At 47.6% G+C, this 16,208-nt stretch overlaps 1 protein-coding gene across 1 annotated transcript; it reads right to left on the reverse strand.

Annotated features, from left to right (window-relative positions):
• Positions 1-2,671: 2,671 nt before the first annotated feature.
• LOC100924326 lies at positions 2,672-12,705 on the reverse strand. Its single transcript, XM_003772254.3, has 2 exons — positions 12,314-12,705; positions 2,672-5,352 (listed from the first exon to the last, which is right to left on the reverse strand). Exons 1-2 carry the CDS (start codon positions 12,524-12,526, stop codon positions 2,755-2,757), a joined length of 2,811 nt encoding a protein of 936 aa, XP_003772302.2. The 5' UTR covers positions 12,527-12,705; the 3' UTR covers positions 2,672-2,754.
• Between the last annotated feature and the right edge of the window lie 3,503 nt (positions 12,706-16,208).

A 16,208-nucleotide genomic window follows, 5' to 3' on the forward strand; every position in this document is an offset into this window, starting at 1 on the left:
AATCCCTGCCTTCATACAGCTTACTTTCCTTTAAATCTTATAACCCTTTATTTCCATTTAATGAGAGATGCTGTATCCCATAATACTTCATTGGATACTGAGGTAATTTATATTCTAATGGCCAGGGGCCAGAGGTTAGTGTTTTATTCTGGAAAGTCCCAGGGATTATGTCAGTCAGTCAACAAGTATTTAATAAACGCTTACTCTGTGCAAGGCACTGTGCTACATGCTCGGGATACAAAGAGAGACCAAAAAAAAAAAAAAGGAAAAAGTTGGAAGTCTAATGGGGGAGACAACAGGCAAGAAAATCCTAGCAACATCTACAGTGTAAATGGAAGGTAGATCTCTGAGAAAGCCCACTGACAATCTAAGTGGAGGTGGGGGAAAGACTAGGGAAAAACTCGTGCAGAAAATTGAATTTGAGCTGATTCTTTTTTTTGTTTTTCAAAACATATGCATGGACAGTTCTTCAACGTTAGCCCTTGCAAAACCTTGTGTTTCAATGCCCCCCCCTTTCCCCACGCCCTCCTCTAGATGGCAAGTAGTCCAATATGTTAAACATAGAAGAACTGTATGTTAAATCCAATATATGCAGACATATTTACACAATTATCCTGCCACACAAGAAAAATCAAATTAAACCAGTAAAAAAAAAAAAAAAAAGAGACGCAAAATAAAATGCAAGCAAACAACAACAAAAAGATTGAAAATGCTATGTTGTGAACCACACAGCTGGGTGTAGATGGCTCTCTTCATCACTGAACAATTGGAACTGGATTGAAACTTGCGCTGATTTTTAAAAAGCCAGAAATCAGCGAGAGAAAGGAAAGCCTTCCAAGCACAAGGAAAAGCAGGAGAGGGGACATGTGTGAGAAGAGCCGCCAAAAAGAGAGTCTTGCTGGAATATAGACTATGTGGAGGGGAGAAAAGTAGGAAGTAGGAAAGGGGCAGATTGTGAAGGACTCTAAAGCCAAAGGATTATATTGTTCTGTTGTGTCTAACTCTTGATGGTTTTTGGTCATGATTTTCTCAGCAAAGATACTAGAGTGGTTTGCATTTCCTTCTCCAGTCCATTTTACAGATAAGGAAACTGAGGCAAACAGGATAAAAGTGACTTATGCAGAGTCACACAACTAGGAAGTGTCTGAGGCCAGATTTGAACTCAGAAAGTAGTTTTCCTGACTCCATGCTGGGCATTCTGTCCAGTGTGCGACTGAGCTGCGAGACCCTGAAGCTAGTAGGGAGCCATGGCTTGGAGGAATGTCACGTTGATAGCTGTTCGAGGGGGGCCTGGAGTAGGGAGAGCCTTGAGGCAGAGTGATCACCCAAAATGTGTGAGGGGATGAGCCGATGCAGATCAAATACTTCCTCTGCCAGGACTAGGAGGCCACCTCCTTCTCCATTACACCAATCAGCAAACCGTTCTCAATGGTTGTGGGAAAAGTATCATGTTCATTTTTGAGTATTACAGAAATAGGACTTTGACATCGTCCTCTCCTCACATTCACTTTGGGGTGGAAGAGCCCCATTTTGCAGATAAGGAGAAGAGTCTTGTCTACTGTGAAACAGCCACTGAGTGTCAGAGCCAAAAGTTGAACCAGCTCCTCTGGTCCTAAATCAGGACATTTGTTCCCCTAACCAGCTAGCATTTATGTAGCCTTTTAAGGTCTGCCAAGTGCTTACATACATTAATTATGTCAACACCCTGGGAGGGGGTGCTTTTGTTGTCATCTCTATTTTACAGATGAGGAAACCGAGGCAAGCAAGAGTGAAGTGACTTGTGGGATCACACAGCGTCAGAGGCAGGATTTGAACTGAAGTCTTACTGATTCCAAGCCTGATGCGCTATGGGAATATCACCTGGAAGCCTCTTAACCTTTTTTTTTTTTTTTTTTTTTTTAATTTATGGGACCTTCCTGACAGTCTGGGGAAGCCTTTGGAGCCCTCAGAATTGAATTTAAAAAATGTGTACATCAGATCAGAAGGGAAACCAAAAACATGCAAATTATTACCCAGTATTTTAAAAAAGCTCATGGCTCCCAGGTTAAGAACTCCTGGTGTAATGACTGATGGCACCCTGTGAATCTGGAGCAGGAGCTTCTCCTTGCTTGGGGAGCCACAGACGGGGGGCGCCACTAGATCCTGGGGCGCTTGTAAATCTGTGTCTCCTTTCCCTGGTGTGGTTTGCTCCTGATTCAGAAGGCCTTTGCAGGAATCCAGTTCAGTGTGCTTCCCAGCCCCAGTTTGAGAGTGCTGATTCAAATGTGCCTTGCCTTGAACTCTCCCTGGAGTTTTCAGCCCTCCACCCAATGCTCCCCCCCCCCTTTTACCTGATGGTTCGGCCCCCACCTCCCACTCATTTTCTTCTAACAGATTAGTCTTCCCAGCTCTGGGTTCCCCCCAACTTCTTCCCTAAATTAGCTTCTGCCGCTAACTGCAGTGTTCCTGACAACTTGGGCTCTCAGCAGAGAAGCAAGGCTGGATTTGGAAGCCAGGAGACCCGGATTCCAAGGCTCGTCCTGTACCACCACCGAGACTTCTCAGGGAGGGCCGTGGCTCTCGGTTTACTCTCTGTAAGGAGAGCCTTGGCCCGAATGACCGCTGGCTCTGAGTCTGTGAACCCCAAAGGATCGCACATCCCAGTGGGGAAAACCCCCACAACTCAGAAAAGCCTGAAAAAGCAATTTTTACTAGAGGCTTTGGAAAGAGCAGGGCACACCAGGTGTTCTCTGGCACAGGATCTGAAGGTGGGGCCTATTTGTGGAGGCTGAGCCTGGTCAGCAGATACCTCAGTCGCTTGGCCCAGCTGGACTTGGGAGGGACGCGGTCGCTCTGGGAAGCCTGCGCCGAGGACTCCCCGGTCCCATCATCGCAGGAGGACTGATCCGGGGCCTGGGAGTCCCTCTCCAAGTCCAGGTACGTGTAGCCCCTGGCAAGCCCTCTGTGGTCAGAGCCCTCGCCCTCGTCTCTGCTCCAGGATTTCTCCGAGAGGCCGGTCTGAGATAGGGCGGCGCTCTCGGCCCCCCTCAGGGGGTCCGGGTCCTCCTGGCACTGGCTGTGGTTGGAGACGGAAGTGGCCGAGCTGGCCCGCCTCAGGGCCCAGGGCATCTTGTTCATGAAGGCCGTGCCCAGCCTCAGGGCCACGCTCCGGAAGGGCCCTTTGGCCCTGCCCGAGGAGTAGGAGGAAGCCCCGAGCTCGGCGGCCCTGCCTCCCTGAGATCGGAAGGTCCTCTTTCGGTGTTCGGCCGGCAGCAGGTGAGCCTCTGAGCTGTGGCTCTGGGGGGTGTCCCCCGAAGAGTCGCTCGTGTTCTGCGACTGAGAGGCCGAAGGCATCGACCAGTGACACACCATGGCCCAGGGCAGAGCTTGGTTGTCTTGGAAGACCTTTGGGTTCAGCGCCTTTTTCATGCGACTGGGAGACCAAGCTTTGATGCCGGCCTTGGGCCCCAAGTTCCCCGGCTTCTCAAAGTCTCTGGGGGCTTCATTGGAAGGGCCTGGCCTTGGCTCGGAGCTGCTCTCCCTGCTCCTGGAAGACGCCTCCTCTGCTGCCTCCTGGCTGACCCTCCACTCCCAGGCCATGGAGATCGGGGGGTCTTTGGAGCCGGGTCCCGTCTGTTTCCTGGTGGCGGCTCCCTGGGGGCTGGGCTTCCTGGCGCAGTCCATGAGAACCGGCAGCATGGCCCGAGACAGAGCCTCGTCGCAGAGGTCTTGGAGCCCCCAGAGGCTCGGGGACTGCTTGGGCCCCTTCACTTCGTCAAGGCTGATGGGAAAGGCCCTCAGGTCTACGCCATCTGGGTCGTTTTTCCCTTTCCTCTTTCTGGGTGGCAAGGGCAGCTTCTGGGCTTCTTTCTCTTGGCACTTGAGTCTCTCCTTGAATTGGATAAACGGCTGCAGCACGGGGTCGGGGGTTCCCCTGGCAGCCTTTGGAAGGCTCGGGGCCTGGTTGCCCCCTGCCGCACAGCTGCTGCTTTGGGTCGCCAGTTCTCCCAGGTTGTGTTCCCCGGCCGGGGCCCTTCCCTCTTCCTTACTGGTCTCATCTTCTCCGGAACTGGAACTTTGCATGCCGGTATTGGAAGGCGAAGAGGGCCCCATCAGCTGAAATAGCCACTCGGACTCCTGGATCCTCCGGGGAAGACCCCACTTGAGGTGGGCAATCTTCCGGCGCATGAGGGATTCCAGAAGGAGCCGGGAGCTCTTCTTTAGGGTTGGCCGCTTTGGGGGCACTTCGTGAGTAGACGTGACCTCCCTGGAATCGGTATCTGAGACTGTTGGGGCGCAGTCACTGTCTTCTGAGGCAACGACAAAAACGGGAGGAGGAGTCGGCGTCTGGCTTTCTGGTTGCCAGCCCGGCAGAGGGGGATCCTGGGGACCGAGCTCCGGGCCGATGCCCCCGGTTTGGCCACGCTGCTGGTGCTGACCAGTGCCGCTCCCTGTCCTGGGCCCCCTTTCAGGGAGGCCCTTGCGGATGTCTTGAAGATCTTCCTCCTTTCCGGGGGGCCGGAGTCCCTTCCCCATTTGGAGCAGGGGCTGTGTCAGAGGAGTGGTGTCAGAAGCCCTCCTGGCGACCTCCAGCTCCTGCTCTGACGCCTCTGAGTCAGCATCCTCCAAAGCAGAGCCCCATGGGAAGCTGGCGTCTTGGTATGGGTGACTCTCCCCTCCTGTGCAGCTGATCTGAGAAGTAGCCTCTAAAGCATCTTTCCCCACCGCCAGCTCCTCCTCCATCTGCAAGGTCTGGCCTGTCAGGGAGCCTTCAATTCTGACCAGCTCCTGGTCCGCCTTCTCCGGCTCCTGGGCCTTCGGCGCTCCCCCGTGCCGATCCGCAGGCAGGCACGGCCCCTCAATAGACAGCAGAGAGCGGCCAGGTGTCCTCTTGGGAGCTGGGGGGGGACTTAGAAGGGGGATCCCCCCAGAGACTGGGAGTGGTGCTGGGAGGGACTTTCTCTCCTGGGCCTGTTCCATCCAGCCTGGCCCCTCTAGAACTTGGGACAGGGGGACTTTGCAGAGAAGATGAGCCTGGATGTTGCAGAAGCCCCAGGCAAACTGCCAGCCCCCCAGGAGATGGAGCTCCTTATGGTATTCCTCCAGACACCTGCAGGTGCTTGGGAAGAGTGGGGAGCAGGCACCAGGCTGACCAGACTCCTCAAGGCCCGTGTGTCCTGGCAGCTGGGACAGCAGGAACTGGGCCCAAGATTCCCGGAGCTTCTGGGGGGGCCCCCACTTTTGCCGGTGCACTAACTTCTGGACATGGATTTCCAGGCGCTTTTGAGTACAGGGGCAGATGGAGAGTCTGGGAGATGGCACAGGGATGGCTAAGCGGCACCAGGGAGGTACTGCCCACCTCAGCAGGGACACCTATGGAACAGAGAAGGCACTCAGCATCAGGAGGGAGAAGGGCATGGTCACGGCCTCTCCCCCCACGCCCTGGACTCCTACAGAATCAGTGTAAGCCTTTGGGGGCCACCCGGCTCTCCCCATACGAGCTATGTGACTTTGGAGGAGCCTCTTCCCCACTCTGAGCCCCTTTCCTGAACTACAGAATGAAGGAGTACCCCGAGGACTTCGCCAGCTCTAAATCCTATGACCTCCCTGAGTGGTCTCTGTAATAGTGCATGTGGCCAGCCTTCTTCTGTTCCCACAATCCCCCTCTAAGCCTTATTACTACCTGCCTTACCTGCAGATCTTCTCTGTCTACTCTAGTCTATGGGAATTCACATTTCCAGTTTGCAGAGCACTTTCCTTGCAACAACCCCGTGGTGCAGATAAGTATAATCCCATTTTCCAGAGGAGGAAATGCTTCTGTAGCACACACATTCATCCTCACTGGCACCAGTCTCCATTATTTTCACATTATAGTCCCTTCCACTCCCCACTCCCCACTCCCCACAGAGCCCTAGCTCTTGCGGGCTCTCAGTGTCTTTGGACTCGGTGAAACAGTTGGGCAGGGAAGAATCCACCAACAAGCTTTTATTAAGGACTTTCCACGTATGGGGCAGGCCCTGTGCTAAGACAGAAACAGCTCTTGCCCTCCAAGAGCTTACCTTCCCCAGTGGGAGACAAGGACACACCCAAGTGTAAACACCACCAACATGAGGCAGTTTGGCCAATGAGATACTAGCAGCGGCAGGGAGCAAGAAAGGCCGTGGGACGGAGGGGATGCTTGAATGCATCCCTTTCCCAGCGAAGCTCCAGGACCAGCAGGAAAACCTGTTTGGCTGCAGCGTGCATGGAATGCTCTAAGTGGAGTAAAGTGTCAGAGTCCCAGAAATATGGCCTGATTCTAGCTTGTGAGGGGTTCTAGATGCCAAGTAGAGGAGTTTGTATTTGATTTCCAGTATTTAGAACGGTACTGGATCAATTGAACCTAGAAGTAATAGGGAATCACTGGGATTTATTGGGCAGGGCAGTGACATGGTCAGATCTTTGCCTTAGGAAAATCACTATGAGATCGGAGGATGGACTGGAAAGAGCCCAAGAAGGCCATTTAGGAAGTTGTTACAGTAATGTAAGTAATGAGGGTGCAGTGTAAAGCCAAGGCAGAGAAGAAAAGGTAGGGCTTTGTCTGGGCTCTCCCAAATTTCCCTCCAAACCTTAAAATAATGCCTCAAAATAAATTCTGAAGCAGCAGAACCAACAAAAGGATGGGATAAACAATTTTAGAGTCCAAGACAATTTAGAAGGTCAACAAAAAAGGAATTTTTAAAATCAAATAACAGCGGTGGGGGGAAATTGGGAAAATTGTGATGCAAGAAAATCATTTAAAAAAGACTTAACAGCTTGGTAAAATAAACACCAAAAAATCCTGAAGAAAATAATACCTTAAAAAACAGAATAGGCCAAACAGTAAAAGAGGCATAAAAATCCACTGAAGAGAAAAACTCCTTAAAATGAAGAATTGACCATTGAAAAAAGACATACAAAAATTCTAAGAAAAAACTCCTTGAAAATAGATTTGGTCAAATGGAAAGGGTTTTTTGTTTTGTTTTGTTTTGTTTTTTACAAAATCCCAATGAAAAAACAATTTTTAAAAAATTAAAATTAAGCAAATGGAAGCTAATCTACTTTATGATTCATCAAGAAACAATCAAACAAAATTGAAAGATTGGAAAAATAGAATCTCATTGCAAAAACAGCTGAAAAATCGATTCAAGAGAGATAATTTAAGAATTATAGGACTACCTGAAAGCCATAATTTAAAAAAAGTCTAGGCATCATTTTTCAAGAAGTTATCAAGAAAAACTACCCTGATAATCTAGAACCAGAGAGTAAAATAGAAATGGAAAGAATCTGCCAATCATTTCCAATAATAGATAACCTAAATAAAAACTCTAAGGAATATTATAGCCAAATTCCAGAGTTCCCAGGTCAAGCTGAAAATATTGCAAGCAACCAGAAAGAAATAATTCAAATATATAGAGTGACAGTCAGAATAACACAAGATTTAACAGCTTCTACAATACAGGATCAGAGGGCTTGGAACATAAGGGCAAAGGAGCTCGGATTACAACAAGAATCACCTATTAGCAAAACTAATTATAATACTTGGGTGGTGGGAAGAGATGAATCAATGAAATTGCTGACTGTCAGGTATTCCTGATGAAAAAACCAGAGCTGAATAGAAACTTAATTTTAAATTATAAGATTGAAGAAGATAGGAGGAGGTAGAAGAGGGAAGGAAAAAATTGGGAGCTCAACATTTTTCAAGATGAATGTTAAAATTTGGATTTTTTTCATGTGATTGAGGAAAAAATATTTTTTAAAGGATAATGAGGAGACTTAAAGCTCTTTGATTCCATATGTTAAGTTTTGAGATATGCATGTGAGACTAGTTAGCAACACAGTGAAGACTTACCTTTTCCTTTCTTTCTTTTTTTGGGCTTTTTCAATGCTCTCATTTTCATACAACTGTTCCCTCACTCACTTCCCAAGCATCCTCCTCCCCCTCCCTCCCGATTCCTTTTAGTCATATTGAAAACAATTAAGCAAATCCAACATGATCTGGGTACTGTAGATCTAGCTTAACAAGGGACTTTGGAGTCCCAACACCTCTCATTATACAAATGTAGAAAATGAGGCAGAAAAAGGTCAGGCTACTTCCTTTAGATCATCAGAGAATTTTTCTGGTTTGACTCTGTTGCCATTATTTGTTTGAGAGCAAGTTCTATCAATAGTTAGAGCCTCCAGAATTTAGCTGAGATGGTGACTAACTGGCTATTTTTAAGAGAATATCTGGCTCAGCTTATTACTTTCATTCACTTAAAATGAGCATTGTCAAGTAATTAATGATAGCTCTGGAGTTATTGATTAATATGCAAATTCCCAGGGATTATTACCAGTTTACAAGTTTGCCTCTTTTCCTATATGTTCTTTGACATTTAAATCTTTATCTTCCTCTTCTAACTTCTGTAAAATTCCATTGTATCCATCTTACCTATGTAGCTAAAACCTATATAAGCAGCAGTGGGCTTCCCAGGGTCCCCCTGTGGAGCTGTGCCAAGCACGTAATTAACTGGTTGTTAAAATATTTCTAAGTACAATTAGCATCAGTATCTATCTGTGAATCCTCACACAATTTTTATGTTATAGGTGACATAAAGTTGATAAGTTAATGATATTTTTTCTTTTTTTTAAATAATAGCTTTTAATTTTCAAAATATATACAAAGATAGTTTTCAACATTCACCCTTGCAAAACCTTGTGTTCCAGATTTTTCTCCCTTCCCCTTCCCTCTCTCCCTCAAGACACCAAATAATCCAATATATGTTAAACATATACAGTTCTTCTATACTTAATTCCACATTTATCATGCTGCATAAGAAAAACGAGATTAAAAAGGGGGGGAGGATTGAGAAAGAGGGAAAAAAGCAAGGAAACAGCAACAAAAAAGGTGAAAATACTATGTTGTAATCCACAATCTGTTCCCACTGGATGCAGATAGCGCTCTCCATCACAAATCTATTGGAACTGTCCTGAATCACCTTGCTATTGAATAGAGCCATGTCCATGATGATGTTTTCTTAAGCAAGATAATTTTTTAAAGTAGCCAGGATTGTCAAGTAATGGAATAGGACAACTTGAGTAAGGTTAGACCCAGAGGATTGTTTAGAGGGATTAAGGATATTTAGGCTAAAGAATTGTACCTTTGAGGTTTTATCTAGTACAGCCTCTACCCTGAAGTATGAACAGACTCGTGAGGCAGGTGCTACTGTGAGTCTCAATTTACAAATAAGGAAACCGAGGCAAGCAGAAGTGAAGGGACTTGCCAAGAGTCACACACCTTCTAAGTAAGTCAACTTTGAACTCAGGACTTCCTGACTCCATGCCCGTTGCCCTGTGCCCTAGCTGCCAACTCATTCTACTGTGCTCATTATTGGGGATTTTCCCCCCAATTCCATTGTCCTTTTCTCAATACCACAATGTAGAGGGCCGGAACTCTGGAGAAGTCTACTTGGAACAAAGATACCTACAGCAGGGTGTTAACTCAGTGTGATTGATGAGATGATGGTTCTCTAGTTCACATATACTTAGTACTTTGCACGGTGATGGAATGGTTCTCTAGTTCACACATACTCAGTGTGCTGTAATGATATAATTATACTGACGTATTTAAGGGCTGAGAGGACTGGAAATAGAAACATTCCATCTTTGACCATGCTCATGGGTCTTCTGCCTCCTGCCTCCTCCACTGAGACCAAGGACTCAGGCTGATCCCGAGGTCCTCCAGAGAGCTAGGCCGGACATTACACCACAGCATTTTCCATATCTTCCAAATACCTTCTCTAGCCAATGATGATCCTTCCCACAATATTTAATATCTATATTATTATTAGCTAGCTCCTGTCTGTTTGTCTACTTTACATGGCCTAGGATAAAGCTCTGGGTTACAAAGACCAGGTCCTGCCCATCCTTCCCATAATACTTAGTATCTATATTATTATTATTAGCTAGCTCCTGTCTGTCTGTCTACTTTACACGGCCTAGGATAAAGCTCTGGGTTATAAAGACCAGGTCCTGGCTTGGAAATTTCTCACTAAAGTCACCTTCTGGCACTGATCCCAACCAAAGATTTTACCCTGGGAGTGGAAAGTTGATGTTTCTGGATTGCTCTCCACAACAAAAGCCTGAGATCTCTGGGCTCTCTAACAAACACTCAGCTCTCCTGACAGGCTTTCTTATTTACCTCAATGAAAACACAAAGGACTAATACTACAACTCATTTACCGTCAACACAGTTCTCTCTCAGGCAAGTGAGCCACAAGTCTCAGTTTTCAGTCTTTTGATGCTAGGAGTTAAGTGAGAGCTGGCCCAGCCGTTGCACCAAGCACGTCCTGCACAGTCCACATAATCCAGCAGTCCCAGCCAAGGCAGGTCTGTGCTGACCTTCCCTCAGCTTGGACTCACACGTGACCTTTGCCTGGCCTAGAATTCCTTGATGGGCCTTCCCTCATTCCATCTCTTGTCCCTCCATTGCGTTCCCACCATTCCTGGCTTGGCCTGGGACCTTCCAAAGCCCACATGGTTCCCTACAGAGTTGTAACCAAGAACTCTGGAGCCCAGGCCACATTTATTTGAGTTCCCAGGGGAAGTGAAAGGAAAAGCCCTTAAGGAGCTTGCAATCTAATGAGCATCCAAAGATCCTGTGGACCTAAGACTGGAAGGACTTAGCCCATCCCAGGAGGGTCACTGACTTGTAAGGGCAGTCAGGGGCAGAGGTGGGATTTGAATCCAGGTCCTCCAAAGCCAGGGGCAGTGCCCTAGGACATCTGGTCCTTGAAGAAGAATGCCTGATTGGCTTCTCTGGAGAAGAAGTTGCAGCCTGGGAATATTGGAAGCCAGAAGGGGAAGCAACAGGGATGGCTTCTCCAGGGAAACTTGAGAGAAGGAAGGTGGGAGGCCCAGGATTAAGGGATGGCTTTTCCAGGGGAACTTGAGAGGAGGGTGGGAGACCCAGGACTAAGGGATGGCTGCTACAGCCACATGGAAACAGAGTCAGAGGCTCATCTGTCTTCGGCCCCTCCTTTGCCCCCACCCCAACTCAGGACCTGAATGAAAATCGTGCTTTAGCTTCATCTCACTGGCCTGGCCCTAGGATGGCAGCCTCCAATCAAGATGCTTTATCAGATTTTATCCTTACAACAATCCAAGAAGATCATGGGATCTCGGGCAGAGGGACCAGTCTAAGGCTCTTATTTGACAGATGGGGAACTAAGGATGGCCCAGAGAGGGAAAGGCCGTGCTCAGAGTCACACAGCTGGTCAGTGGCAGCTCTGGAAGGCAGGATTCTTTCTGGTACCACAAGCCCGATCCATAGCAAAGCCCTCAGAAGCCTGTGCCTTCATGATTATTTTTCGTTGTATTGCCTCTCCTTAATAAAAGGGCAACTGTGTGCAGCAACAGACAGAGCACCAGGCCCAGAGTTCGGAAGACCTGAATTCAAATCTAGCCTCAGACACTTACTAGTTAGCTATGGGGCCCTGAACCCCTATTTAATCCCTATTTGCCTCAAATTCTCATCTGTAAAATGGAGACGCGCTGAAGAAGCAAATGACAAATCATTCAGTATCTTTGCCTGGAGTGGAACATGACTCAATAACATTCCATGAGACCACAAGGCTTTGGACTTTAAGATGGGCTTTAGACATTATCAAGTCCATCCCCATAATCCTGCAGCTGGGGAAAGTAAGGCACAGTGAGGAACAAGAATCTGGACCCCAATTTGGAAGAGAATTCTGGAACCATCCCAGGCTAGTCCCTCAGTTTTTATGTGAGAAAACGGGGCCAGAGATGTGAGGTGACTTGCTCCGACTCACACAGGTAGAATCCTAAAAATTCTGGATTTTTTTTTTTTAACCTGGAAGGGACCAAAGAGACCATCTCGTCCGTCCTCTTACCCATTTGAAAGGAGGAGAGACTGAGACCCAGGAAAGAAGTGGCTGGTGAGCACACCGGGTCCAGGATAGCAGATCAGGAGCCAGAAAGAGGCTCAGAGCTTTCCATCTAGCCCAGCCTTCACATTAGACAGACAGAGGACCCCCCAGAAGGCCCAATAAAGCCATGTGAGGGCCCCAAGATCAGGACCAAGGCTAACACCTGAACCCCTGGACCCTCCCTGCTTGGAAGCTGACCTCCTCCTGGAGGGATCGCCCTCTGAGACCAGCCCTTAACCTTTTGGCCAGCCCTGCAGACTGGACTGCCCCACAGCCGACCGTTGTCAGCATCAAAGAACATACTGAAGATTGCAAAGGACATTAACCATGGAGAAATAAAGGTGTCCCTCGTCTGTGGCCCGAGTTCCCAGCCCTTCCCCGCTCCTCACCTCGAGGCCTTTCTTCTTGGTGGCCGGGTTCTTGGGGTTCCTGAACCTCTGCCGGATTTGCCAGAGCAGGAAGAGGCACAGGATGAAAAGGTTGCCGCAGCAGCGGGGGTCTCCGCAGCCACAGCCATCCGTCAGGAGGCCCTGCACAGGCTCCCACGACTTGCCCCAAAAGCGCCCGAACAGTGCACAGATGCCCAATAGTGGCAGCAACATCTGGCACTTTCGAGGGCCAGGGCCTGAGCCGAGGTGGGCGATGGTGTGGCAGAGGATGGGGGTAGAAAGGAGGTGTTAACAGCTTGTTCCTGGGTCCTCAGCCTTGACATGGGATCATCATTGCCTCACAGGTGACTAAAGCCACCTCACAAAGGGGCTGCCCAGCCCAGGCCCTGGCTAACTGCCTGGGAGGGCTCAGCAGGAGAGCCTGGAGACTGTTTCCCCAAATGAGGGCAAAGAAATCTTTTGTGGAACCCCTGTTTTCAAATGCTCCCACAGGCCTTGGGCAGCGGGGTGACCCTGGCCCCATCCCGGGCATGTGGAGGCCCAGCCCAGTATGAAAGGCAGTGAAATGTGGCAGGAGAGAACATTAAGGCCCAGGGCCACTCTCTGCCCCTTATTCCTGAGTGCCTGTGGGCACCTGGAGGCATTTACCCGGAAGCTGAGCTTTCCCCTGGCTGGAGGGAAGTAGTCCAGCGCCAGACCTCCTTCCAGATGCTGGAAGAAGGCCTTCCCGGCCCTGACATCCTGATCTCAGCCATTCTGAAGGCTGACATTGGCTCCTAACTCCTTAGAGCCACTGGTCACTCTGCCTTAGCATTCTACGTTCCACCTTCTCAGTCCCAAGTTCTCTCACAGCATTGATGTTCCTCCCACTACTGGCATTCCAGTCTGGAAGGCTCGTCCCAGCCCTAAATGCTATTCAAGGCCCTCTCAGCTGTCCTGCTGTGTCCCAGTGCGGTTCCCAGCCCTAACAGTCCATGTTCTAAGGTCCTGCCACTGACTTTCCGAGTTCTAGGGTCCCTCCAACTCCCAAACTGTAAATACTGCCTTGTGCACAATTCCTACTCAATGGGGGAGAGAGGGGCAAGGCAAGGGAGAGCTCACTTCATGTCAGGGGAGCAGAAACATTCATTCCTGCCATCTAGATAGGAATGATAATCCACTTGGTTCTCTGGGTACTTTGCTATGCCCTGGAGGCTGCAGGAGCACCATGTCCAGACATTGCTCTCCTTTGGCCTCTGGATATCAGGCTATGCCCAAGGTCTCTTTCCTAGCTATTAGGGTATTGTGGGCACTAAGGGGTGCCGTGATGGACAGAGCCACAGCTGTGTAGAGTCAAGAAACTGGACTTCAGATATGTGATACTCACTCTTGTATACTTAAATTGATTGAGTCAGTTTTCTTATCCATACAATGGGAAGATTAATAGCACTTACCTCACTGGGTTGTTGTGAAGATCAAACAAGATATTTATAGAGTGCTCTATCAATGTTTTCCAGTTATAAGATTTTATATATATATATAAAATATATGCTATACAAGGTTATAACCATGTATTTGGTCTGGGCAACTGGATGGTGCAGCGGAGGGAGCGCTGGGCCTGGAATCAGTAAGGCTTCTCTTCATGAGTTTGAATCTGGCTTCAGATACTTCCTAGCTGAGTGAGCCCAGGTCAGTTACTTCACCCCGTTTGTCTCAGTTTCCTCATCTGTAAAATGAGCTAGAAAGGGAAATGGGCAACCACTTCAGTATCTCTGCCAAGAAAACCCCGTTAGGGTCATGAAGAGTAGGATATAATTGAAAAATGAGCTAACCACAACTTTATTTGGTCTGTGTATGGTTTGTGCTGCTTGGACAAATGACCTCACAGACTGTCCAGATGTTGCTTGGGGGAAGATCTGCACCTCTGGAATCTTGCCCACTGCTCTTGCAAGGGAGACTGGGACTTGTGCCTTGAGGGGAGAAGAAGAAAGGCCTTGAAGCTGCCCACTGATCTGCAGGCTCTGAGAGGGGATTGGATTAGAAGAGTCTTAGCTGCTTGCTCATCTAAATTCTGCTGGTTGAGGGGAAACCGTTTTCCAGGTTCAGAACATGAATCATTTTTATAGTGGCTGGTCCTTAGCTTACCTACGTCCCCACCAAGCGACGATACACAAAAGAGCATCACAAACAGAAATCAAAGCAGTTCCATATGTTTGAATGTAACAGAAAATACAAATGAGGGAATGAACTCTTTGGATGGGAGCGAGATGACATCAGAAAGGCCCTTCACTGAGACCAGAATTGTCTGAAGTGAAGGATCTGCTGGGAAACGAGCTTCTCTAGTGTCTTTTAGTTTCAGTCTTTATTTTTAAAGTGTTTATAGTTGTCTTCCTTATTTCACATCGCCATAGTATCCCCTGGGGATCCCTCCCAGAAAGCCATGTCGTATAACAAATAGTACTTTTTAGAGGAAAAAAATCAGCACAACTGATGATGCATTGAAAAGTTTGAAAATGCAAACAAGTCTCTATGTATCTATAATTCATCTCAAAGTGGAGGGGAGAGAGACTGAGAAAGACAATCTGTCTTTTCCAAAGATTCTGAACCAATGAGGGCCCTCAGCCACTAAGGCAAACTCAGCATTCTCTCCACAGTCTGAGTTAACAGCTCTAGCAAATATGACCGATTGGTGTGTGAATTCAAGCTCAGAATCTAAGATCCTATCCTATGAATGAATGAACCAAACAAACAAGGAGTATTTATTAAATACTTTTACTAAGTGTCAAAACACTGGAGGCTGGAGGGAAATACAAGGTGATAAGGGTGGAGATCCATACTAGATGCTAAGTATGCAAAGAAAAAGACCACTTCCAGCTCTTTCTTTTTACAGAAGAAGCAATGGAGAGTCCAGGTGATCTTTCCAAGCTCACATAATCAATAAGAAAGAAGAGTTGCCTGTTCTCTTCCAACAATATTCATTGAGGACTTGCTTGGATTGTGAGACAATTGACTGTGATGGACTTGGATCTTCTCACCAAGGCAATTCCAACAGATTTGGGATGGCAACCGCCCATCTGCATCCAGAGAGCGAGCCATGGAGACTGAATGAGGATTAAAGCATAGTGTTTTCACCTTTTTAAAAATTTGTTTACTTCTTTCTCATAATTTTTCCCTTTTGCTCTGATTTTTTCCCCCAACACTACTAATGAGGAAATATGTTTAAAATGACTGTACATGCATAACCTATATTAGATTGCTTGCTGCCTTGGGGAAGAGGAGGAAGGGAAAAAATTCTAGAATTCAAAATCTTACACAAATGAATGTTAAAAGCTATCTTTATATGTAATTGGAAAAATAAATTACTACTAAGAAAAAAAAAAAAAACTAACTTGCAGCTTGCAGAGAGCCCTGGGCAAGGCTATGGAGCAGAGGCCATCCCTCTTTGGAGCCCCAAGAAAAAAGGCACTGGATTTGCCAAGAACTTTGGAGGCCTGAGAGGGCAGCAGTAGTGGCTGCTGAGGAAGTGCCCATTTCAAATCTCTGTCATTTCTTCTTTTTCTATTTAAAAATCAAAACCAAAATCAAAAACAGGTCCATTCCCTCTTTTTAAGTTAGGAGTTTCAGGATCTACCGCTGCCCTCCCTGAGCACTCCTGAAATTGAACCTCTCTTATGACAAAGAATTAGAACTTGGCACTAGGGTCAAGCCCCTATAAAGGAGGCTTCCTCTGATTTAAGGAAAAAGAACTGCTTCTGTGACCATTAGGGCAAAATGAGCAACCTTCTTCATTTAGAGCCCCCATTTATGGTGTTCTGGCTCTGTTGGTATTAGCCCGTGAGGTCCTAGGCAGTCCTTCTCCTTCTCCTCTCTGAGCCTCAGTTTCCCTTTCAGTACATTGAGGGAGATCTGACTAGGT

Source organism: Sarcophilus harrisii, chromosome 5 (genome assembly GCF_902635505.1).
Source record: "Sarcophilus harrisii chromosome 5, mSarHar1.11, whole genome shotgun sequence".
Classification (NCBI taxonomy): Eukaryota; Metazoa; Chordata; class Mammalia; order Dasyuromorphia; family Dasyuridae; genus Sarcophilus; species Sarcophilus harrisii.